Source organism: Eucyclogobius newberryi, unplaced genomic scaffold (genome assembly GCF_026437365.1).
Source record: "Eucyclogobius newberryi isolate DKJ021-1_F unplaced genomic scaffold, fEucNew1.0.hap1 SCAF_2, whole genome shotgun sequence".
In the NCBI taxonomy this organism is placed as follows: Eukaryota; Metazoa; Chordata; class Actinopteri; order Gobiiformes; family Gobiidae; genus Eucyclogobius; species Eucyclogobius newberryi.
The window spans coordinates 41244763-41269115 of NW_027315834.1; the positions used below are offsets into that span (position 1 = coordinate 41244763).

Genomic DNA, 24353 nt, shown 5'->3' on the forward strand with positions numbered 1-24353 from the left:
TTAAATGCAACTCCAAAATTCTAACAACACTGAATCAAACTGCGTGGTCACAGTTGTTACTGTAGGATACACATATTAGAAGTGGACTGAACACAGTGAAGACACTAGAGGACACTCATGTTATGCTATAACATTTGTCCTGTGCACGTAAAGACATGATGTGATTGCAGCTGAAACTTTTATTCAACATCAAAATTGGTAAAATATGATATTCTTATACAGATAATTTAAATAAATACCATAATTAAATAACAAGATGCAGTGTCATCAAAGAAAGACCAATGGCCTCTTGAGTTTTGACAGAAGAATTTAACATTAGATTACAAGAGAGCTTACATAAACTCCATAAATAAGCCAACTGCTAACAGCTCAAAATCATTTTCATTTGGCGTCATCACACTTGAGTGAAAAATTTACAATCATTTCTGCAAAGTGCTTTGTGACCATATGAATCTATAAATAATTTAATGTTGTCATTTTGAAGATTTTTATACAAAACTGCAGAGACCCAAAGGCAACCCCTTAAAATGACCACAAAGGAATCTCTATGGCACTATATAATAATATGGTGATAATATTGTTGCAGTTTTGATGTTTCTTGTACTGTAAATTGTACATGTTGAGAATAAACATCTTCTCACAGCACAATGCAAGTTAAATACTTCAAGATTATTCAACTGTACTAAGCCTTTGGGCATCGATTGACCATCAAAATCCCCAATTTAGAACCTTTCTGGAGCAGTAAGGCAGTCAGCACAGCCGATAATGGTGGGAAGATGAAAAAATGTTGCTACAAGAGACGTTTTGAACTCATTGTCTTAAACGGTTGGTGTAATCACAGTGTCAATAAATCCATCTTGCAGTATTTTGCTATTGAAGTCAGCGTCTGTCCTCATTGGCAGCTTTTAGAGCAAACCATCCTGTTCAAACACAGAGGGCAGCAGAGAGAAGTCGAACGGCACAAACTTGACACCGGCCCCATGATAAAATTTGTTTTGGAACTCCACCCTGAAAGAGAGAAACAATAGTAGTCGCACATTTCAAAACACCAACGCGGGGAAGGAATGTGGAGCTCAGGTACTGTCTCTGCTGCTCTTCTGAATGAAAGTATAATAAGGAAATATATAATAAATACATAAGAATCTGTGTTTTACTGCTAACCCATAATGGAGCTGTGTAGCAGTGGAGAGAAGTGTTAAAATAAAGTGTTATGTCTTTAGTCGGCCCAAACTAAATGTCCTGTGCTGGAGATTTAAGGCTAGTTTCCGATAAACCAAAAAGTGTAAATACTGCATTAAAAACTGATATCTCTTTATCAAGGCACACATTTCATTTATAAAAGATACACAGCCAAGATCAGAGTACATCTATTTCATCACACTAAATATATGAATGTAAGAATAATATGCAAACAGCTTTTGTTTTTGCAGGAAGAGAGACGTGTAATAATGCAGACAATAATGCAGACTGACCAGTGAAGGCGGAGTGCGTGTAGAAAAGCAGACAGGCCTTCCATGACGAGCAGGATGGAGACGGTGAGCACAGCGAAGAGCCCGAACACAGGGACCAGGAACGCCACGCCCGCTCGAGTGGTGACGGTGAAGCCCAGACGCATCACCATCTCCCAGAGCACCTCGGACAGCTCTGAAACACACGTGTGCATAAGTAGGACAGGAGCCAATGCCGCCGGGTCCCTGATGTTCCCTGCTTACGTGCGTGAGCCAAACTGAGAGCCCAGAGTCGCAGATAGGACGCCGTGTTGGAGATGCAGCCCAGGCAGTATTCGATAGTGTGAATGGACTGGTGGAGGAGGCTGTCGGCCAAGTCAAACTGGGCAAACGCAGAGAGTAATGCAGTTATTCAAGTGAGTGTGCAAAAACATGCGGTCCCAGTTCATAGGGACGTCAGAGGAGAGAGCCTTATAAACTACAGATTGATACTTTACTAATCCAGAGGAAACTTGTAGTGCTGTTTCTCTGATTCACACGTCACATACATAAAAGACACTGAATTATGAAGAGGACCGCAGACTTTAACTTTATGAATACATTTCTTCAGATGCATTATGTTTTTAGGGTGTTTTATAGACGTTTCATCGTTCACTTCTCAATAAGGGCAATGTGAAAAAAGCAACAATTTTAAGTCAATCCCAATATCTGAGATGTGTCACGTTGTTGTGGTTGATAACAATAGTTGTCCATATCAAGGCCCACTAATGTATTTGTAATGTAGCGTATTTATTTTCTCAGGTATAACATCATTTTTTGTTGTTTCTATGTTGATTTTGTAAACCTGATATCCCCAATCCTTACAGCAGCACAGATATATTGTACACATTTTTATCAACACACTAAATAAATCCATACTAAATATAGAATTAATGTCTAGGCCCAGATTTTGACAGCAATAAATCCATATGCTGAGGAATCACGTTGACGTCGTGACAATGTCATTAACCGATGTGTGATTTCTGACCTGTTTAGGAAGAGGTTCTCGGCTGAATATTTCCTCTGCTCCTTCCTCTTCATCCTCTTCATCATATGCCGGTGCTGAGGAATCATCCTCACTCACACGCCTTACCCTTTCATACCCCTTGAGCAAAACAATTTCACTTTAGACGATACAGTGGGTTAAACATCTCTTACAAAATGTGCCACGTGAAAGTATATTCTTACTCTACGTCGGCGCAGACCTTTGCCTCCTCGATACAGCCAGTACAAGTAAACAGGTTTTCCCAACAGCATTACAGGGACTGACAGCATGGCTACAATTATGAGGAATATTTGTAACCCGGTCTATAAAAAGAACAACGCGTAAGACAGACAAACGCAATAACGTCCGGTGGTAAGAATGATGCGATCACACACCTGCCCCGGGTACAGCGGCGAGATGTCCTTCCCCTGCATGACAAACATGTTGATGAAGTGGATGAGAATGCTCGGGGCCCGACTGGAATCGCGCGCACTAAACGCAATCCATTTGTACAAAATCATGAAGACCAGGTATCCAAAGAGACAGAGCAGGAACAGCAGCTCGGGGAGGAAGAGTAGATAGACGCTAAACTTCTGTCGAAAGTGCCTGAAGAGAGAAGCAAACACGTGACACCGTTAAAGCGTGGATGAGACGTGTGTTAAATGAGGGCTCTTCTACTCACAGGTGGTTGAAAACGCTTAATACGACACCAAATGTCATGTGTATCACTCCCACGATCACAGACATCTTCATTTTGTAAGAGTTTAGGAAGGACAGTCGGTTCACGGCCAAATTCCATATCTGTTGTACGAGGCAGAGAGTGTGAGTTAAAGGATGATGCGGCGGCGGTCAAGGCTTTACTTTGATACTTACGGGGTCAATGCCCAAAGGATAAGGCCCACTGAAAACTCCACTGACATTTGGATCTAGCATAAGCACAGCGTTTGTTTGGAGAGTTTTGTTCCTGTGAGAGACAAATTATGCAAATATATGAGAGTAGCAGAGGTGAAAGAAGACATCTTAATTTCTTGAAAAGGTAAATTAATATGAACTCAAAAGTCACTCATAGTAAAACGCTGTATCAAGAGTTGCAGCATGTATGTTTAGGAAATCTGGGTGTTTATTTGTGACTAAAATAATAACAAAAGTATAATAATAATCTATTCTAATCTCTGCCAATGTACACTTCAAATGCTCACGTCCAGTGCTGATTTGTGAACATAGCCTTGACACTCCAACGGGATCCAAAAATGTTGAGAGACTTAGAGAAGCAGTCATTATAGATGAGCCCAGTGTATATTGAAAAAAGCCCCATCATTAGGATGATGTAGCGCCCGTTAAAAAATGTCATCCATATCTGCAAAGGCCAGAGGAATCATTATCTCCAGCTGAAGACCATTCACATCTGTTGTACTTTGTGGAGCAGCAGTAAGAGAAACCGACCTCATTACTGGAGCGCTTTTTCTTTTGAGATTTTTCGGTGAGCACCATCCATAAAGCGAACAGACTCATCACCGCACCGTGCCCAAGGTCACCAAACATCACAGCGAACAGAAAAGGGAAGGTGATGATTGTATACGGCGCTGCAAGCAAAACATTCATATCAACAAGGCAGTAATGAAGAAACGGTAGTAATGAATAAAGTTGATAAAACAGAGCTTCTTACCTGGGCTTACCTCGCGATAGTCTCCGACCCCATAAGCCTCCACAATGCTTTGAAACCCGGAGGTGAATTTGTTTGTTCTTACAAGCGTTGGAGGAGTGTCTGAGCTTGGAATGCGATTCACAAACGATGGAACGGTAGCGTCACCTTTTCTCTAAGTGCATTTAGAAGAAACACCTTGGAGCACGTCTTTATTATGAAAGTACAGCTGAATTCACATTTTATCGTCACTCACTGAGCCTTCCTCTAGCGCCACCCGGAGGTTGTTGAGGTCACTGACAGGACACCAAACCTCAGCGATCAGACACTTGTTGGTGACGTCAAAGCTGCAGAGGTTCAGGATGTGGTAGATTGCCTTCATCTTTTTGACCTGTACAACCCAGGAGTAGGCTGACTCTGAGGCTTTCTGCAAAACCTGCCTCAAGTAGTCCTCGGTGCGGTGTAAAACCTGTGATAAAGCAGTCAACAAATCATCCTATGTCTGTGGCCAATAATCAATGTCATTTTAACGCACATTATTAAGGTCTAGGATTCGAATCCTCAGGCTGTCCAACACATCAGCTCTCTCCTCGTCATTCTCCGGGTGTGGATAAATATGGCAGTGGTAACTGTGATAAAGACAGTATGTTAATTATGTAAACCTAAAGTGCAATCACAATGATATGTTAGCGTGTATACATACCAATCACATATCTTTTGGACTTTCTGTCCAATCTGATCACCCCAGAAAGAGATTAGGAACACAACACTTTCACTTATTTCTCCCTGTAATAAACAGTACATGTATTACACTATAATGAGTGTCGAGCTACAGACAGACTGTATAAAACATTGTGGTATCTTCTTTGTGGCAGCTGGAACATGTAAACAGGTAAGCAAATTCTCCTGTCTGACTCCCAGTCATCCAGTTATACTACTACAAAATATACCTGAATAATCTTTTCACGGTTCAGGACATTTTGTCATCCAGATAAACAATTAAAGGAAAGCTGGAAGCGTAAGAATGTTGTAGTTGATGTGGTTTCCAAATCATATCTTATATCAGTGATTATGTTTTTCATTGTTAATAGATGATCTCAGTTGTCCAGTTTGACTTTTTTCCACTCATCTATTTAGCTTCTTTGGTTTGTTAACTGTAGTTAGCTCCTCCCTAAAGGCACTGACTAACCAGAACCCTGTCAGAGGAAGTGAGATTTACCAGATAGTTGACTAGGTATAATATTCATGAGATGTATGCATCAGCTCACTGTGTCGAGATCTGTTAGAGTTTCATCTACTTCTGCGTAGCTCAGGATAGTATAACCCTTGCAGACTCTCCAGAGCATTCTCTCAAAGGCCTCCACCTTCACTCGCTGGATAAGACCTGAAACAAATCTACAACCAGAAAATACCATATGCCATTAATGTTTTTGTTTATTTGAGACCATATCAAATGTGGAGCAGCTCACCCCAGTTTGGCTCCCAGCCTCTGCATGCCGGTGCAGCCGGTCACTGAGTCTGTGTCCAGAGTGGGGAACTCTTCATACTGGGGACCAAGAGCCTCATGCTAATTATAAAAAGGAATATATTTCATTCAAGACAGCTTATTTTAACTGCTCCATAAAAGGCTCTGCAAGAAATGTAGACATTTTATCCCACAAATGTCTTTATAAATGGTCATTTATAATTAACTCAGGGCAATAATATTAATAATGAGGCATGACTTATTCTATGCTCTTCTCAACACTTAAAGTCACTACAGTCTGTACATTATTCATTCACTTTGTTCTCGTGGTGGTAAGAACCACTGCAGGCCTCCATTTGCCCTGCCTTCACTCACTGGCAAAGTGTCTTGCCTAAGACACAACAACAGAGTGCAATGGTTCAAACTGCTAAACAAACTATTCTAATCATTGGGCCACTTCTGCTGATATGGCGTCGAAATGACAATAAAAAATCAAATTACGATCTGCCTTGTGATGAGATTGTTATATTGTGATTCTGTGCACAATTTCATATAATGCAGCTTTATTGCACTCCTCATATTGGTGAGTGAGAGATGGGGACACGAGACCTAATCACACTGGCAGAAGAAGCCCAGCTTCTTCAATATAAAGCTAGATTTAACACTTGATGAATAAATATAAACCGTGGCCTAAGCAAAATCGACACATCACCAGCCCCCAGTCAGAAGCAGCTTGTAACATCAGGACCTTGTCCTTAATGAAACCCTGCCTCCACCTCAGTCACTGAAGCAAACTAAATGTTAGAGGAAGGGAAGCACCCAAACTGACATGAAAACACTGTGTGAAAGGCAGATTCATCATTGAAAGGCAATATCCTGTATTCTCTAATTTGATTCACAATGGGCTGTTTATTGAGTTATTTTATCAAACCTTATCAAAAAGTGTTTTATAATATGAGCAGCTATGACAGAGTTTTAGACTTACTCTGGAGCGGCTGTGGATGAAGGTGCGTGTGATCTTCAGCATGTGAGTGTATTCTGTGAGCTCCAGCAGGTTCCTCTGCAGCTTCTCTTTGTTCTTGGCCACTTCACTCAGCTCCATCTCCAGCCTCTGGAGCTGTTCCTGAAAGCATCACACGCAAAACAATAAATTTTATTATTATCATTGTCAACAGTCCTCATTTCACTGATGATCACTCGTTGCACTTGCACAGCGATGGCTGCTATGTGTATGTCGTCTTTCTTATGCTTTTGTTTATTGATATTTCAACCTTTCATCACCACATTATATTCACACAGACTTACTTTGTCAGTTCTTTTCTCTCATTTCCACAATCACCATGAGATCTCGTGCTCTTCACGACACTTGGTTGAACTTTCTTTTCAAATGTAAACAAGAGTATGATTTACCATTATCTCCAGCACTTGTCTTGGAGGTGGAGCTATTGGGCACTCGTCTTCTTGTGGCACAGCTATTTTGGCCATTTGGATCTCCCGCAGAAGAAACCCTTGTGCACACAGCAGTCAGGAGTGTTTAATACCAGATGCACAGGTTTGCTGTAGTCATGTCATATTCATCTTACCCTGAATCCTCTCCATCTCTTCACATCTCTTGATTTCGCTGACAAAGCGTCGCTGGAACGAGCTGACACTTGGGTTCAGCTGAAAGCCGAGCAGGTGAGAAAAAAGATCATAGATAAATCAATGTGAGCGACTCTAATGAGGTGCTCTATTACGTCATGTGCCTAAAGCCAGGGGTGAGAAAGAAAGTAATTACCAATACTCAGTCATTTTTTGAGTAATTGTGCTTTTCTGAATATTTTATAAAACTTGTAATCAAGTATAATTCTAGTAATTGTATTAGTTGCATTTGAAACCATGCAAATTATTGAGTTCTGTAAGAGTCTTTGTCCCAGAGCACAGCTGTCTCACTGTAGTTTTCTATTGTACATCGACATGGTGTAAATCTAAGCAAATAAATAGCTTCTAGATAAGGAATATTTACGATTGTGTGAACGAATACAAAATGTATTATTAATGAAAATCTGAATTTTTCTATTATTTTTGTGACATCTTGATTTAATGATCATAATTGAATGATCTTTGTTATAAAGAGTTTTTTTTTTTAAATATACATTGTATAGCCTGCGTTGTCAGATAGCAATTACTGTATGATGATCCATATGCCCTACATACTTGAGTTCAGTAGGCTCCTTCCACTACTGTATACATGTACACACTTAGTAAACTAATTGCTGCGACAATGTTTTAAAATAATAATAAAAGAAAACAACTTTAAGACATTGTAAGCTGTCTATTTGGAAAGCACAGCGATGTTGAAAACAGCATGTCCACGTCATTAAGAGTGTAATAAATGAGGAGTGACTGACATCTCTGAACTCGACCAGCCCCAGCTCTCCCAGCGCGCTGATGCAGTCGTACTCAGAGCCAGACTGCAGGAACAACTGCGCCAGGCACATCTCCTCGCTCCGAAACACCATGATGATATCTGCAGAGCACTGCCTCTGTCTGTGCAAACACCTCACCCTCTCCAGCAGCCGTCACTACAGCAAAACACACAGCACTTATTTCACTCAAAACAATTAACATCCCCCTGAGGATTATTATTTTCCCGAAGAGGAGCTGTCTTCATTCTGTCAGCAGGAGCCACGTCGGTTTGTTCCTTGTGAAACTGCCCCTTTTCTCACAGCTCAGCCACATGAAAACAAAAGGCACAAACCTCTTTATTGCAGCGTCTGCAGCGAGCGGCGATAGGCGTCATCCTGCAGGAGCTGGACACCTGTGATTTCGACACAAACACGAGCCGAGGAGGGACTACGGAGACGCGCAGATGACTAACGTGGAGCTGGTGGCATAAATCATCAACCCGCTGTATAAACACACTTCGCTAAAGGCAGCACACGCCACGTTAAATATTATAGAGTTGGATGTAGGCTACGGCCTGTGTTCGTCTCACGTCACCGGCAAGTAGCGCCGATTGCGTTCCCGGGTTGCCAGATCCGTGGCGTCCCAGTGGCTTTGCAGGAAAGAAAATCAGATAATTATAGAATATTCACATAACCCAATCGATATACCTGGTTTTTGGCGTGTGTTTACATGCATAAGAGAAATATGATCATCAAAAATACCTGGTGTTATGTATTGTGACTTGTGTTGGGAAGGAAAAGTGATGATATTTAACAGAGGAGAGGTACAAGGGTTACATGTGTTAATTGATCTTAGTTTGTGAATAAAATTGTTAAGTAAAGGGCTCTTTTCTTTATTTGTATCTGGCCGCACACTATGGATAATTATGGATGTAGCAATATTGACTAAAGCTATAATCTTATATTTCATGCTGAATTTTCCTGTGATTTATAATTGAACGTACAAAAACATCATAGTTGCACAACGTTGGAAAAGATCTATCGCAACAAAACATCCTTCATATGACAGTGTCTTCTTTTTAAACTTAAACTGCTTTTGATTGTTTTTAAATGTTTTTTTTTGTTTTGTTAATCTTCAAAATTCCTAACCCCAACCCTAAAATTATTGTGTTGAAATGTGTAGCAGCGATATCTTTTCCAATGTCGATAATGTTTTTGTAGGTTCAATTATAAATTACAGGAAGATTCAGCATGAAATACAACATTTAAAAGATATCCCCTTATGCAAAGTCTTAATTTCTAAATAAAAACACCCATAAAATGTTGGGTGAAAAAGACGAAAATGTGTTCTTTAAAGGAGGAATACGTCTAACATGGCAACCAGCGCATCCTCAGTATCATCACTGAAAACAGACCAATCACCTGCTTCCCTTTGTCTCCCGTTAATTCGGGTACTTTTCTGCAGATTTCTTAATCTTTATATACAGCTAATGTTTTTTGCCAACCGAATTATACACCACAATTCAATCGGCAATACCGAGTCAGTTTAATTAACAAACAATTACATATACATTTACAAATAATCAAATACATTCACTCCAAAGATCACAACGAAATATGCAAATGTATGCAAACATACAGTCAACAAAACACACTCAGAAAATTATTATATACTGGCTTTAATTTGGTTAGAGATACATAAAAGTGTATTTTGTCACTATTACAGTTCACACTTCATGTCCCCAGTATGAAATGATCTCTCATGTGAAAACCCTTTGTTACGTTTTCAGACTTTGTGCCAGCGCGTTAAGCTCCTGGGACAGAGCCGTGACAGTGTCGAGGATGCGCTGCTTGTCTTTCTCCTTCAGTCGAGAAGCGCATCTCTGGGCAAACTTGTCTGGATGCCATAGAGTCTGTTGTTTCTTGAGAACTTTACGGAAGGCAGCTGTGTCATTCTTGTCGGCACCATGGAGCATAACACCCACCATCTCTTTGACAGTACCATGTGGAGCTGGCCAGGGGATGTCACTGTAGCACAGTTTAGTTTCACCTGTGGAGGAGGAAGACTGAAAAGTCGCTGCACATCGCTCCTCATAGCGTCGTTTCTTCCCTTGTTTCGTCTCATCCTCTTTTCGAGCGGCTCGAGACAAGTATTCCTCGTGCTCCTTCTGCAGCCTCTGGAGGTGTTCTTTGTGGCTTTTCTCCTCTTGCTGTCTCTCCTCATCAGTTTTCCTTCTTTTTGATCCCGACCACGATGCTGCAAGTCTCTGAGCTTCAGCATGCTTTTTGGTAAAATACTCCCTTCTGAGACGATCTGCCCAATCTCCAAAATCTTCATCGTCATCGTCAACAGGAAGAAAGTCATCAGCTGTTGAAAAATTAAACATTAGGTTATTACACCAAGATGGAAATGAGTTTAGTAACAACATGTAATTTACCATCATAGACGCCGAATGTTTCATAGAATTCATCTTCGCATTCATCAAACATCTTCTCCATCCATTCTTTCTCTGGATCCTTTTCCGAGCGATGGCTGGTGCTAGCATTTGGCTTAAAAATATAAATATAAATCATTATTATCATTATTGTTTTTGCTCATGAGTAAATCCAATTGGCAAGTACATCTGCATCAGATGGCAATATGAATAATTAATGTCTAAGCTTTAATTTTCTTCACAAACGGGTACCTCTGAGTGCTTCATCCACTTGAGAAGATCCTCTGGAGTCACTCCTGCTCTGTTGGGAACATACATGGCTTCTGGACAGTTCTTCTTCAGAGGCACGACCAGATCGTCATAGACTGTACACAAAGAAATGAACGTGAAAACAACGTTATATACAGCTTCTCCATTTAAGTTAAGTGGACTTTTGTACCAGTTTTCCCGTGCTTCAGTGCTCTGTTGGCGGCTGTGTGTAAAGCTGTGTCTCCTTTACGGTCCTTCAGTAAAACGTCGGCTCCGTGTTTGAGAAGCAGCCGCAGAACCGCGTCGTCCCCGAGGCAGCAGGCGAGGTGCAGCGGGCTCCTCTGTCTGCGGCCCTGGGAGAAGTTCAGCTCCACGTCCCGGTGCTTCTTCAGGTACGACTTCAGCTTCAGCAGACTTCCCTCCTCTATGTACCTCCAGACACGCTTCTGTCTGCGGGAAACCATAAGTCCGATAACCTTATTAGAAAGACATAAGTCCAGAGCGTGGATGTATTCCAGAGTGTTGTTGTGCTAGCGAGTTAGCCTCAAGCTAGCACGGTCCGCCCCCTTAAACAGTCTGTAGAGTTCCAAGGCAGAATGTTTAGTTCCGTCACCAAGCGTCGCTGTTGATCATTTTGCTATTTTATTCTAAGGACCCCTGTCGTTATTAAACACATTGAATCATATTTGCTCACCATTTCCAAAAGTTTAAACCAAAAAGCTATTTCTACTTATGAAAACTGTATGTCATTAAATGTTTTTGATGTAATTGTAATATGACCCTCCTGTCTGTCATAAGTGATTTGTTATAAAGAATTTGACAATTAAAATATATATATATATATATATATATATATATATATATATATATATATATATATATATATATATATATATATATATATATATATATATATATATATATATATATCTAAGGACTTCTTTTTGTGGTTTTCGGGTGGGAACCAACGTTTAGGTGCATTTTCTGCTACCTACTGTACTGGAGTGTGGGCCAGAGTATCTACGTTTTAAAAATCTAAGGACAATATTGATTCTTTAAATTTGCTCTAGTTCTGTATGTTGAACATTTATAGTAATAATGCCATAAAAAGTAGATTAATAGAGATAGATTTAAGAAAATATGTTTTTGTTTAAAAAAAAAAAAAGGGTCTTAACATTTTAGCACTGTCTAGTAATATATTGTCTCTGGAGCTTTTAAAAAAAGTGAGAAGAAATGATGGGCCAACATTGTCAATGCTGTAGACCTGAAGGCCCAGTGTAATGTTGGCTATAGTCCTGTAATTTAATTGTGTTCAATTAATCAATCAACATTTATTTGTGCAATTCAAAGTGTTTTACAAAACAATTAATGGAATAAGGCAATTCAATATCAAAATTAAAGCATAAAGTGTTATTATATTATATTATTATATGTTATTATATTATTATTATTATCTTCCCCTTGTTGTCTGTGGACAGCTCTTGTATGTGTTTGCATGCAAGGGATGTGATCTTTACCTGTGCTGCTTAAAATGAGTGCAGCTGAGCCTCTGAACTGGCCCAGGCCCCTCTAGATGACAGGGCATCTATTTAGCCCTTACAATGGAGCTGATAGAGGAGGCAATGAACAGACGCTTTGTGTAGTGCTAAAAGGACGATCCACCCTGAACAAGTCCAGATCCGGAGTAGCCCAAAGCTTGGACACTTCCGCTCTTTTGGCTTTCGGAAACGACGTGTCCTCACTAATGATGGCCGCCTTGAGTAAAAGCTTTTGAAACATCTGCCATCTAGGAAAGCAGACAACACCTAATTCTAATCATCTATTTCACATGAATATTGGAGTACTATATCACACAGTTCAAGCACATCGCTTGGGCAGGACCTGAAGTGTAGAAAGTCATCTTAAAGACAGGATATCCAGTCAGAAATTACTACCTTGCTCGGCCAGTGTCCTTCCTGGCTCTGTGTCCTCTCGGGACTCTGCAGTAGTTGTGTAAGGAGCGCGAGCTGCAGGAAGCTGAGGGTCCTTCAAGACACAGTAAAGGTTAATCTTTCATCCTACCCCAGCCACAGAGAAATCAGGACCAGGTCCGGTCTTTAGGCTTTTCAACTCAGTCTCCATTGTTACACCAAACAGAAATACATACACACTTCCTCAGTCTATTTTCTCCCTGACCTGGTTTATAAGGATTGGATTTATGTGCCTAGACATGACTGTAAACAGTGGATGGGCCATCAGTCACCCATTGATATGACAACGACTCATTGAAACCCGCTTTCTCTCCCAATCTCCCCTGTTGAATAAGCAGACCTAAAAAGTAGCTGGGGTTTGCCTTGACTTAAACAATGGAACAACCAAGACTAAAGATTGACTGATATGGGTTTCTTCATGGCCAATGTTGGTATCAATCTTTTTTAGCATTCAGCACGGCCGATGACTGATCAGCTGGGGTTAAACACATGTAGCCTGTAACTTCAACTCCCAAAAAGTGCAAATATCGGCCGTCCAGTAGGTCTTGATCCGTCGGAATTCAGAAATTGCCATTAAGATATCTTTTTGGGATATTTTGACTTTTCCAATAGCATAATTTATCCATCCACTGATCTATTTTCCTCTTCTTATCCTAGGCCCAGGTTGTATTAAATTTGGCAAAATAAAAGGGGCACTATGGCTGAAAACTACCATACCATAATCACCTTATTTAATGCTGATTCAGTCACGCATACTAGTAAACCATTAAACTCCAGCAAGATGGGACATACCTGCGTGGCTCAAAGTCTGTAGCAAGTTGAAAAGCATAAGAATTATAAAATAAAATATTGTATTACAAATCTAAAGTTCATGTATGAAAAAAAAGAAATATGAAAAGGTAGATTGACTCCCATGGGAAATGCTTTTGATACTACGCAGAATCCTCTATGTTTTGCCTTATTTATTTTCTTGGTCTGTTTTCTTTTCAGTAAAGCTTTGATCCCATCAGCCCCAGTGGTGTCAGGTTGTACACAGGTGTGGAAAGGTGTTGGAAAAAAAAGTTGTTTTGCCGGTAAATGTTCTCTTGCACTTGTCATTCAACATTCTGGCCTCCCTGCGGCCTCTCTCTGTCATTATGGTAGAATGAAAACATTAGTGAATAACTTCTGAGCAACTATCTTACACAAGTGCACTTCCCTGAGGATCTATAGAATACACATGACAACTGTGAAACATCAATAAAAATGCCTTTATAAACCATAAAAATCTCACTAAAGCAATCTGCCCGGATAGACTTTCAGATTGCACTGTGACTTGACAGGTGGAGGATACCGTGACATCTTGTAAAAAATAGCTCTGGGAATCTTAAATTGTACTGTATGCTGCATGTCCAATAAAAAACATATGCCTATTTGCAAAGTAGACTTACAATTGATGTTTCCCTTTATCAAAGTGTACTTTTATTGACAATTAAAGCCAATAGATGGGTAGAAACTGGCTTTTTGAAAAAAAATTTCAGTCAGTACCTCTCATCTAAAAAGCTTTTAGAATATTTATATTCTTCCTTTTCTAAGTGCCAAGATGTTTTGAACAAAGGCTTGAGTGCATGTCTGTGTGTGTGTCTGTTGTCAGCAGAGATTAAAGAGCTGAGACGGCGATGAAGGAGCACAAGTGACTGTCGCTGCAGCTGTCGGATTTCTTTTTTTACAGTGTCCAAATACCCCCCTTGTGAAAGATTTTTTTAAAAGCCCCATCTCTTGTTTCCACAAATAACACTGACGGTGCTGTTAGTTAAACGTAACTTATCAAGATTAATCGTCCATCACAGGTCTTACTCCACAACGGCTCATAGTCAGCTTCAAGTAGAAATCATTGTCTAGGATTAGTCCAATCCCTTTGTCTCCTGCTGTTGCTGATTAGGGCCTGTAAAAAGCTCATTACAGTGCAGTTAGTTAATCACATGATTCAAGATGGAGGAATTGTTTGAAAACACAATCTGCAGAAGGTAGCAAGGCCCATTTTTGCACTGAAATTATAATTAATAAACCGCTAATTACAAGCTTAGTTAAGTGTTTTGCACATAAAACTCCTACAGGGACGAATTTAGGGCAAAGTTTTAGGTGGTCAATAAAACACACATTGGATTTTATATGTGGACAGTTATACACAATATAGCCAGTGAAATGCAGTTTTTGTTGCTCTAAATAGGGATACAAATATAGGACCTGTAACAAGATTATTTCATTTTTAGTTTATTCTCATTTCAAACGTGGATGCTTTAAAAAATAAAAAGTTGTGAAAGCTGAAACAAACACTGTTGACGGAGGGAAACAGAAGACCAGCATGCATTTCCTGCAGACATGTGCGTTGATTTCAGTGCTGCTCAACACAATGGGAGGCTGACGGACTCCCTTCAGCAAAGCTCGGACAGGAAAGCGTACATTCACTGCAAGGAGAAAATACATTCCATCAAGACACAGGAAAAAAGACAAGGAGATTTTTGTTTTTTCATATCACGTTTTTATTACAAAATCATAAACAGAGTCACGTGTATTGACAAAATACTTCAAGAACAATTCATGGTTTGCTCTGACTCATTCATTTCTTCACACTCACACAAACAGTCACGTTGCTAATTGGAGCCTTGAGCAGCAGCAACCTGTAGCCATTTGTCAGCTGCCATCTGTCTGTCTGCCTGGGACCCCCGTCTTTGCTTACAACACTTTTTTATCAGACCACAACACCTCACGTCCACTGGTACACCCTTACGACGCTTGCAAACACAGTCAAATGCTGCTGGCTATGGACACATAAACCAGAGAGCGGGTGGGAGATCTTACACCTCAAGTGCATATTGAAAACAAGACCTATGGTAGCACAACTTCTCTTCACAGTGGCTTGGTTTTCACAAATTGATTTCAAAAGTCTACAAGCACAATGTACGAGTCCACTTTTCAAGTTTGTTTTGTGCTCGGTCCCTTCGGTTCCAAACCTATCTCTGCTACATGTCAGAGAGACATTGGTGGTTGGATTCTAACACCACAAGCCTGTCTGGGAGCTCGCAGAAGTCTACAGGGTCAGACGGGAGATAAAAGGAGGTGTCACCCTGAAACTGACTGCAGACGACTTCATGAGCAAGTTCTGCATTGTTTTGCATGTGTCTCTAGTGACTCTCTCTTGCTAAGTTTTGGTCACACCTTGGTTGCCAGAGACTGGGCTTCAGTCTTCTGAGAGGACAGAGAACCGGCCGGACTAGCATGTAAAGACTTTTTGAGGTTGAGTAAGCAGAGACACTGGGATCTGAAGCGCAGGTCGAAAAATGCATAGAGGAAAGGGTTGAGGCAGCTGTTTACATAGGCCAAGCAGGTGGCATATGGATGTGCCAGGAGCAGGAACCGCAGGAAGGCGCAGGTAGCAGGGGCTAAGTCCAAATAGGACAGGGCATCTGCGCTCTTCAAGACATGGAAGGGCATCCAGCAAGCAGCAAAAACAACCACTAAAGTTGTGATGATCTTCAGGAGGCGACGTTTCCGCTGATCTTCCTTACGCAGAGTGTTGAAGTGGCGTGTGACAGTGCAGCCAATGAAGCAGTAGCAGACCATCATAGCCATGAACGGCAGCAGAAAGCCCAGTGCAGAGGAGGAGATGCTGAGTCCAGCCACCCACAGGTTCTCCTGCTCCTTAGCTGACACCAGGCTGAAGTCCATGCCACAGGACGTCCTGTTGCTGGTGAAGTCAAACTTGGTAGTGCGGAACACCAGGGTGGGAGCAGCGAGGAGTCCAGAGAAGAGCCAGATAGCTTTTAGAGAAGAGCGTACGTGACCTCGAGTATGGAGCTGAGTGGTGGACAGCGAGTGCACGATGGCGAGGTAGCGGTCGAAGCTCATGCAGGTGAGGCAGAACACGCTGGCGTACATGTTCAGGAGCACCACATAGCTGCTGATCTTACACAAGGCCACTCCGAAGGGCCAGTGGTAGCCCATGGCGGTGTAGACGGCCCACAGCGGCAGAGTGACCACAAAGGTGAGGTCGGCCAGTGCCAGGTTCCCAATGTAGACATCAGCGGCGCGGCGTTTGCCCTGGGCCCGCCACACGGTGAAGATGACTACTCCATTCCCAGAGAGACCCAGGATGAAGATGAGCATGTACAGCACAGGAATGACCGAGTAGGAGGGGGTCCATTCGGAGTAGTCACACATGGTGGCGTTTTCTTCCTCATCATAGTCATAGTAGTCGTAAGGGCTGGAAGTGGCTCCCAGATCCATTTCAAGTCTTGTTTGATGCAAATAGATCCAAAGTTAATGAGAGATGACTGAGGACTGTTGTTGCATGAGAAATGTGCTCAAGCTTTAAATACCCCATGACTTGTGCCCTCCCCTTTGCACCCTCACGCCCCCCTGATGGCCCCCTCTCTGGGGCCGCCCCCAGACAGGGACATGCCTATACTGCAACACACCCCTTATCCTCCATTCATCTAACTTCATTAATGTTTGTTGACAGTAGGAAAACTTCAGTTATGTGAAAGAATTTGTAGTAGATAAATAGTAAATAAATAGATAAATATAGGCTACTGTTATTATTGGATAGACCCTTTAAAAGTCTGTAAACAAATACATATTCAATTCAAGAATGGAGGGTATTATATTATTTCAATTGAGGAATTACATTAGCCACAGATTATAATTTAATTTGAAAAAACAAATGTGTTTTAGAATACATTTTTCATTTAATAAGCGATTAGTATAGACACTTTAACAGCTAAATTTTGCTTCTTTATTACAGAATTTTGACATTTTAAAGGCTTTTTTAAAAATATGATGAATAATAACAACAAATTAATTAAATTAGGCTTGGGATTATACCTTTATCTTTCATTAAACAAATAGAAGATACAATATTTCACAATAATAAGATAATCAAAATATGTATAAAATGATAATTCCTAAGAAGAGAAAATCTGTACATATTAAAAGTGACACTCTGGGACATTAAGTGGAATTATAATGCAAGTTTCCTCTTATAGTGTAAAACACTAACTCACTTTAATTATAATTTTCCCAGGTGGAATGTGAGATTTGGACATGTTTAGACAGTGGGCTCTGAGTCAGGCCTGGGGATGATTCACTTCACTAAGTGGTCAATTATAATATCAATTGACAGTGTTTCTTGTGATTCAACAGTGGATGGAGCCGCTCTCTGTTTTTGCTCCCAAACCTGCACATGTTCAAACATGTCAGTCTGAGAATCAGAAGTGTTCAGCTCTAATGAGATGTGGCTTACACAAACACAGAACAGGCCAAAGACATTTAATTAAAACTACACGGTGATGATGAACAGTGTTATCTGTCAACAACATACAATAAAGTGAAACTGCTGACTTGTAACTAAGAGTGAACAACATGAAATGGTCACTCCCAATGCTCAACGGAGAAATGAGGACTTGAGGACACAATTATCTTTTATGAGCATTTAATTGAGCTTAAATGAGCTTTTAACCTTGTTACAACAGTGTTTCCTCATAATTATCTTACTCAAAGTTGTATTTTTATTGATTCCTCTGTTTGACTTAATCCTGTATTTTCCTGCAACTGAGGCTTGAGTGCTCAGACAATCCCTGTTTTCACCCACATCCCTGTATTTAATAGAGATTATTTTAAAATATTAGATATTATATTAGACGTATGAGGTTTCTAAAATGTCACATAGCCACTTTTAAAAAATAAAACCATGTGGATGATAATCTGCTGCATGTTACAGTGAAATGTCGCTGCAGTCAATGAACCTGTTTCTATTTCTAAGCCGTTTTAGATCATTATTGTAGTCTACGGAGAGAAAAATATAAATTATGATCTACTGATGTTATAGTTCAAGACTAAAAACCTGAAAACACATTATAATAACCATTAATCAACAACCATTAATAATAATTATTTTTTTCTTTTAGATATGCTCTAAAAAGCCCCATATCAGTTCCTTTTTGTAACACAATACACAGGAAGGCCCTTATAGCTGTTGTTTCACATTACATTGCATTGCACTGAAAGCATGTGCACGTCTTTACGGAGCTGTAAACTCAAGCATGTGTGCAGTGTGGACGCATCTGTCAGCCCAGGTGGGACAGCTCAACCACAGGCCAATCCCATCTTTCACCAGGGCAGCAGAAGCAGAAGCAGAGGGTCAGTCGAGCTCCGCAGTGGCGCCGGACACGGGACTTTAGACACAACTACTCAACAATCTTTCTGTCCAATCTGTTCTGTTTGAGTCGGCTCATCTCCGCTTCCCCGCTCATTATCAGGCTAATTCACTCCCTTCGTCCCCTCTTCACCCGCAAATGTCATTTACCCTCAGCAGCAGTGGCAGCTCGTTTGTCAATTACAGTATTTCAATATGATCTACAGTTATGTGACAATCAGATTATTGAGTGTGTGGCTTCATTTGTCTGTTCACATCCTGTGGTTTCATCCAGCAGAGGTGGTTGTAAGGCACTGAATGTATTTTATAGTTTTACACTGACAAATGATAAACAATCAGAGCAACACTGTTTGATAAACCCACAAATCAGCAAAAACTTTAATCGTGATGATTAAAGTTAAGATAATGCACCTGAGATTAGCTTTAGTTTTTTGCTTTAGGCCTAACAATTCAGTGGCTACATGTTGAAGTGTGGGTGTTGTACAAAACTTGTTAAATATAGAATTTGCTTTGACACCATTGTGTTTTTCTCAGTTAATTTATCTCGCTTCACTTTTCATAGTTTTTTTAATCCTTGTTTCGTTTTAGTACTTGAGTCAGATTTCGTTTTAGTACTTGAGTCATATTTCGTTTTAGTACTTGAGTCAGATTTCGTTTGAAGTAACAGTAGTTGTGTTACTCCCACTGCGAGTAAGTTTACAAGGGACAAAAGCTTTATGTGATTTGAACCTTTGTGTTTCTCGCATCTTCAGATATGATTTAGTTTTTCCTCATTTTGTGTCAATCCTTTTAAAATATGTGATTTTCTGCTTTATTCAATGCGTTGTTCTTCAAATTACACAAACATAAAATTATAAATCCGATGTTACATCCAGAAGTCACTCTTACAGTTACTCTTGCATGAACATTAGTTTCCACATGCCATTTTTTACTCTTACTTGGGTCATTGTAATTTCTTGGAGCACTAATTTTACTTGAGTAATATTATTGTTCCATGTTTGGCTGCTCTCCTCTCCTCTGTCACAGGAGTTATAACTTCTGAACATGCTAAATGACTTTCCATTGACTGTGATGTTTTGCCACCCACCTTGTTCCCCCAGAGCAGGACAATGGGCCAAACAGGAAAAAAGCATATAGTGAATCAGTGCGAGCTTCCTATCTGCACGCTGGCACCACTCCGGCCTGTTTTTAGCTGTGTCCGCTGACAGGGACATGAATGTATCACTAAATAAAACATCAGGCCAGAAGAATGGACACATCCGCCCACTCACTTTCAAAAAACCCCTCATTAGTCTCTTCAAGTGAAGATGGAAAACGGTATATTTAAAGATGACAACAAGTTTCAACTAAATTGTTCACATTTCAGGCAAAGAGTGAGTGACAGTTTCCAGCGGCTTTAACTCCTCGTTTTGACAAGTTGCCTGAATTCGCAACATAAGTTTGTTTTTCCGTAAATGAGCCACTTGTGTGTTGTTCTTGCCTGTGTGGCCTTGTAAACCACACACTGTGGAGCTGTTTGGGAAGACGTTACTACCTGTCGCTGTCTTTTGTGAGTGATGCGCCAATACCACACAGAAAACAGAAGGAGCAGGTGGAGGTGGCCCAAGCCTGCAAAAGCACAACCCTACAGCCTCTGTGTGAAAACAGAATCAAATGTGTTGTAGATCTCAAAATGTTTAATTTATGATAGCACAGAAATGAGGCAGTAAATCAATACAATTCATGAAGTAACATCCATCTAGTCTCATTTCAACTACAATGTATTTGGTAAAATGTGGTGAGTTTGTGGCTTATTATTAGCCTGGTTTGTGGGAACAGTCCAAACACCCATAAAATGTTCTATATTCAACCGCTCGGGACCAGGAACATTTGTCCTCTGCACAGTCAGTGTGAGACCCTCCACTGAGAAACACAACAAGTCTCACAGCAGACTTGAGAGAGTCGCTGACAACATGCAACAAGCTGAAGACGAACACAAATAGATCAGTAAAAACTAAAAGTGACTGACCGTATGAAGTCTATTGTGGCACTGACTTGTCTGAAGGTTCTTCTCTTAAATGTCAAAGCTCATCCATTCAACTAGTTACGCACATTTTTATTTTCTGGGAATCATTTTTTCAATCAGTTAATAAAACCATGTTTACTTTCAAAACAATGGTAGGTTAGTGACTTATAATTGGTCAAATATTGATAAAACATATTCTCAAAATGTTTCATTTCAACACATACTTCAAACACTCAAAACCTGTTGAGTGTGATTTTACTATCTTTCTTTAATTTGCAGTACTTTTCCACTTGAGGTAATGGTACAGTGAGAGCCTGGTCTTCACGGTGGTGCAGTTTCGGAGGTGTCCCGCTGCAGTGACAGAGAGTCTGCCTCCATCTTTGATCTCATACTTGTTTATGAGCGCGGCCCCTGAAGAGGCCTCTCCACTGGAGATGTGCTGCCGCTGCCACTTGTGTGAAGAGCCACATACATGGGACAGTCCCATGTCGGCACAGCTGCTTCCTCCTCCATGATCCACTTGTACGTGACATGTAAGCCAGACTTTAGCTTCCACACGCAAAAACAGTTATATCTACTGCTTTTTAATGAGCCAAAGCCTTTATTTTATGAACTTAAAGTGGTTATGTTTTATTAACTGTTGTAGAAGTACATTTCTATGTTAATCTACTTAAAGGTGCACGATATAAGTTTTCTGGTGGAGGGTCTGCCATTGCTTATCTCCATGGTGATGCTATTACTTTGCCTGGTTTGTTGCCATTGCTTTGTCTGCAGCCTTACTTATTACTTATGTATTAGTTTAGTTTATTCTTCATTTGAAGGGACAATGTACAAAGACAATTACAGGTCTTTCTATTGCTAAACAATACACTGGGAAATGTGTATTCTATCTGCAGGCTCGCCTCTCCAGAGATCTGACCTGTAAATTGGCCTAGAGGCGTCACTTGCTTGTCTTCATGGAGATGTACAAGTTTAATGTTGTATAGTGTGTAATATATTTTCGGCAATAACAATAAGTGAAAAGCAAGTAACCACCAGAAAAGTGCCATAATGCACCTTTAAAATGTTTACGTTAATTAACATAAAACATGTGATTGTAAAATATGACATACATATCTACATTTCTAAGTCAACTCTTCATTTTGTGTGTTCTTCTCCCACAGTTTGAGGGTGACTAACTCCGCTCAAGGCAAAGACTAAACTCATCACCCTTCACTTAACTTTCCTCATGAATCGCTTCACGTCTGACAGCCTGTGATAATTGTGCATCAGTGTCAAGGCTCGCACCAGCAGCTCTGCAGGAAGGCTCGGGACATTTGGGTGTCGTTACCGCCTTCAAAGAGGACGCTCAGGTGTGAGACCCAAAAACTCATCGATGGGAGCACTTTCATGCCTTGGGCTAATGCAGCATTACAGTTTCAATTACATTTCTCTGAGCTGGACAGTTGGGTAAAATAACAGTAAACAATACAATCTGAAACTTAACAAAGACTTTATCAGTGAGACAAGAGGCGGTTTGCACATTTACAACATATTTTTGGTTATTTCTTTCAAGAACGTATTTGACATTCTCTGGGCTGTAATCTTGTTTTTGGCCTGACTTAGAAAAAGGAAATAGGCTAGGTTGTCTGTTTATGTTCAAACCAAATCTAATCAAGAAAGATATTTATAGTGATTCCTGACTAAACTAATGTCTGATCTTAGACACGTTCTTAGCTGTGTTCAGGATACACAACCATTTTACAAGACACGTTGTAGTGCCCAAAATCTATTCATCCACCCAGACAACAACAGCACTCTCTTTAGCCTGTGCAGCTGCAGTGAATATGAAACATGTCAGGATCAGTGAGAGTTGTCTGCTCTTGATGGTGCTCAGTTTGCAGTTCTGTCTTTACTGTAGCCCACACTGTACTGTCTTGAACTGAACTGCAATATTGCAATAAAAAGGTAATATACTTGCCAGCGTTTTTCAAACTGTGGTACGTGCACCACTGGGAGCTCACCCTTAGAGTCTGTTTCATCCATATGTTTGTCCTTGTTTGGGTAAGTTCTTGGTTAGAAATGAAAGACAGTCCTGTGAAAGAGCTGGTTTAGCCCTAATTCAGCCCTAACCCTTGACCCATTCACAACCAGTGTCCCAGCCCTTGAACAGATCATTTACTGCCACAATGTTTTCTTAGATTTACATTTGGTTTAACCTTGTAAGACAGTTGTTAATCATTTCAGCATACACACAGCGACACGCTAATGCCAACTGTAACGTGCAGCTATATTTCATTCTATTTTTAGGTAAAGTGGTATTCCTGGGCAGAAGAGTCGTCATCACGGCCGTCAACAGTCACTTAGCTCCAAGATGTCTTCTGATGTAGATATTTTGCATTTAGCTTGTTTTGTATTTTTAGGTCAGCTGTCCGGTCGCTTGTTTGCTTATTTTGTCATGCCGTGAACTGGGCCATTGGGAACAAAATATTTATCAGACACCGATGCAGGAACACGAGAGGAAAAACATCTTTCATAAAGGATCAAAATAGCTCACATCTCAAACTCAAGGTTGACAAAGAAGCATCGCTGAGGAGAAAACGCCTCTTTGCCTTCCCTGACGTGTTCCAAATAGGAGAGCATAAAATGAATTTGCGTGCGGAGAGACAACTAATCCTGTTATAAGTCAAGGCTGCAGAACAATGGCTGCACAGACATGGAGCTGCTGTCACCGGTCACATCTTGTTGGCCGTTAGATAAGGACTAATAGAGGTATAGCTGGACCATGCAGCAGGCAGCACAGATAATGAGCTCTGCATTTAGCACTCACACGCAGGCTTCTGTTTGTAAAGGTAACGAAAACAATACAATTATAAACTAAATGTTATATAATAGCTTAATTATCAGTGAAGACTGATAAGAGCATTATCATGGTCAAGACAAGTAGAAAAGAGTGATTATCTGGAAGCCAAAAACAAATGTAGCTGTAGATCAACCAAGATTTGAGATAAATAAACCATGTCTATCTTTGGTTTGTTTGGATAAAGGCTGACTAATGTTAGTTTTTGATATTTGCTGCTCTAATGTACCAATTAGCAAGTTACAACATGATTTGAGAATATCCGCACTTTACTTCAGTAAACTCAATTAAAAAATCGAATTAAAAAATGGCAATACAATTATGATGATAATGAATCCAGTAAAATTTTAAATTAAGGGTAATTTTATGTAAAAATGTAACTATGTTACTATGTTCGTCCTGCAACTGAGGTGAGCTGAGCTCAGGTGCTCTGAAACTGGCCATTTTCACGTACCCCCTATCTCCGCCTGCGGTTCTTTACTTCAGACTCTGGGTCATATGTTGGGATCAAAAATATAAATTATAATTGAACATTTGTTGTTTCCCACAGTGAAATGCCACTATGCATTAAGGTTTACATTAAACAAAATAATGATCTGCATAACTATATTATAGTTTCATCTAAAAAGAGCATAATATATTTGACGAATCAAGTTGTTTTGTAATGGCCTGTAAACGCCTCTGTGTTTGTATTAA

General features: G+C 40.3%; 3 protein-coding genes across 4 annotated transcripts; all 3 read right to left on the reverse strand.

The window, feature by feature from the left end:
* Nucleotides 1-152: 152 nt before the first annotated feature.
* atp6v0a2a (ATPase H+ transporting V0 subunit a2a) lies at nucleotides 153-8598 on the reverse strand. Of its 2 annotated transcripts, none has more exons than XM_072455402.1 (21): nucleotides 8320-8598; nucleotides 7970-8143; nucleotides 7163-7241; nucleotides 6990-7087; nucleotides 6565-6702; nucleotides 5584-5660; nucleotides 5383-5509; nucleotides 4818-4900; nucleotides 4650-4743; nucleotides 4371-4583; nucleotides 4139-4289; nucleotides 3916-4055; nucleotides 3672-3829; nucleotides 3346-3436; nucleotides 3155-3273; nucleotides 2868-3078; nucleotides 2676-2795; nucleotides 2476-2592; nucleotides 1713-1830; nucleotides 1473-1644; nucleotides 153-1008 (listed from the first exon to the last, which is right to left on the reverse strand). In XM_072455402.1, the coding sequence occupies exons 2-21, from the start codon at nucleotides 8078-8080 to the stop codon at nucleotides 906-908; spliced, it is 2520 nt and encodes an 839-aa protein (XP_072311503.1). In that variant the 5' UTR covers nucleotides 8081-8143; nucleotides 8320-8598; the 3' UTR covers nucleotides 153-905. The 2 variants fall into 2 exon arrangements, with proteins under 2 accessions (XP_072311503.1, XP_072311502.1); XM_072455401.1 differs by having other exon boundaries at nucleotides 5584-5681.
* Nucleotides 8599-9496: 898 nt separating this feature from the next.
* Nucleotides 9497-11177, reverse strand: nfkbil1 (nuclear factor of kappa light polypeptide gene enhancer in B-cells inhibitor-like 1). Its single transcript, XM_072455403.1, has 4 exons — nucleotides 10841-11177; nucleotides 10654-10766; nucleotides 10405-10516; nucleotides 9497-10334 (listed from the first exon to the last, which is right to left on the reverse strand). Exons 1-4 carry the CDS (start codon nucleotides 11112-11114, stop codon nucleotides 9745-9747), a joined length of 1089 nt encoding a protein of 362 aa, XP_072311504.1. The 5' UTR covers nucleotides 11115-11177; the 3' UTR covers nucleotides 9497-9744.
* A 3941-nt stretch (nucleotides 11178-15118) lies between these two features.
* aplnrb (apelin receptor b) lies at nucleotides 15119-16966 on the reverse strand. Its single transcript, XM_072455404.1, has one exon. It carries the CDS (start codon nucleotides 16884-16886, stop codon nucleotides 15813-15815), a length of 1074 nt encoding a protein of 357 aa, XP_072311505.1. The 5' UTR covers nucleotides 16887-16966; the 3' UTR covers nucleotides 15119-15812.
* Between the last annotated feature and the right edge of the window lie 7387 nt (nucleotides 16967-24353).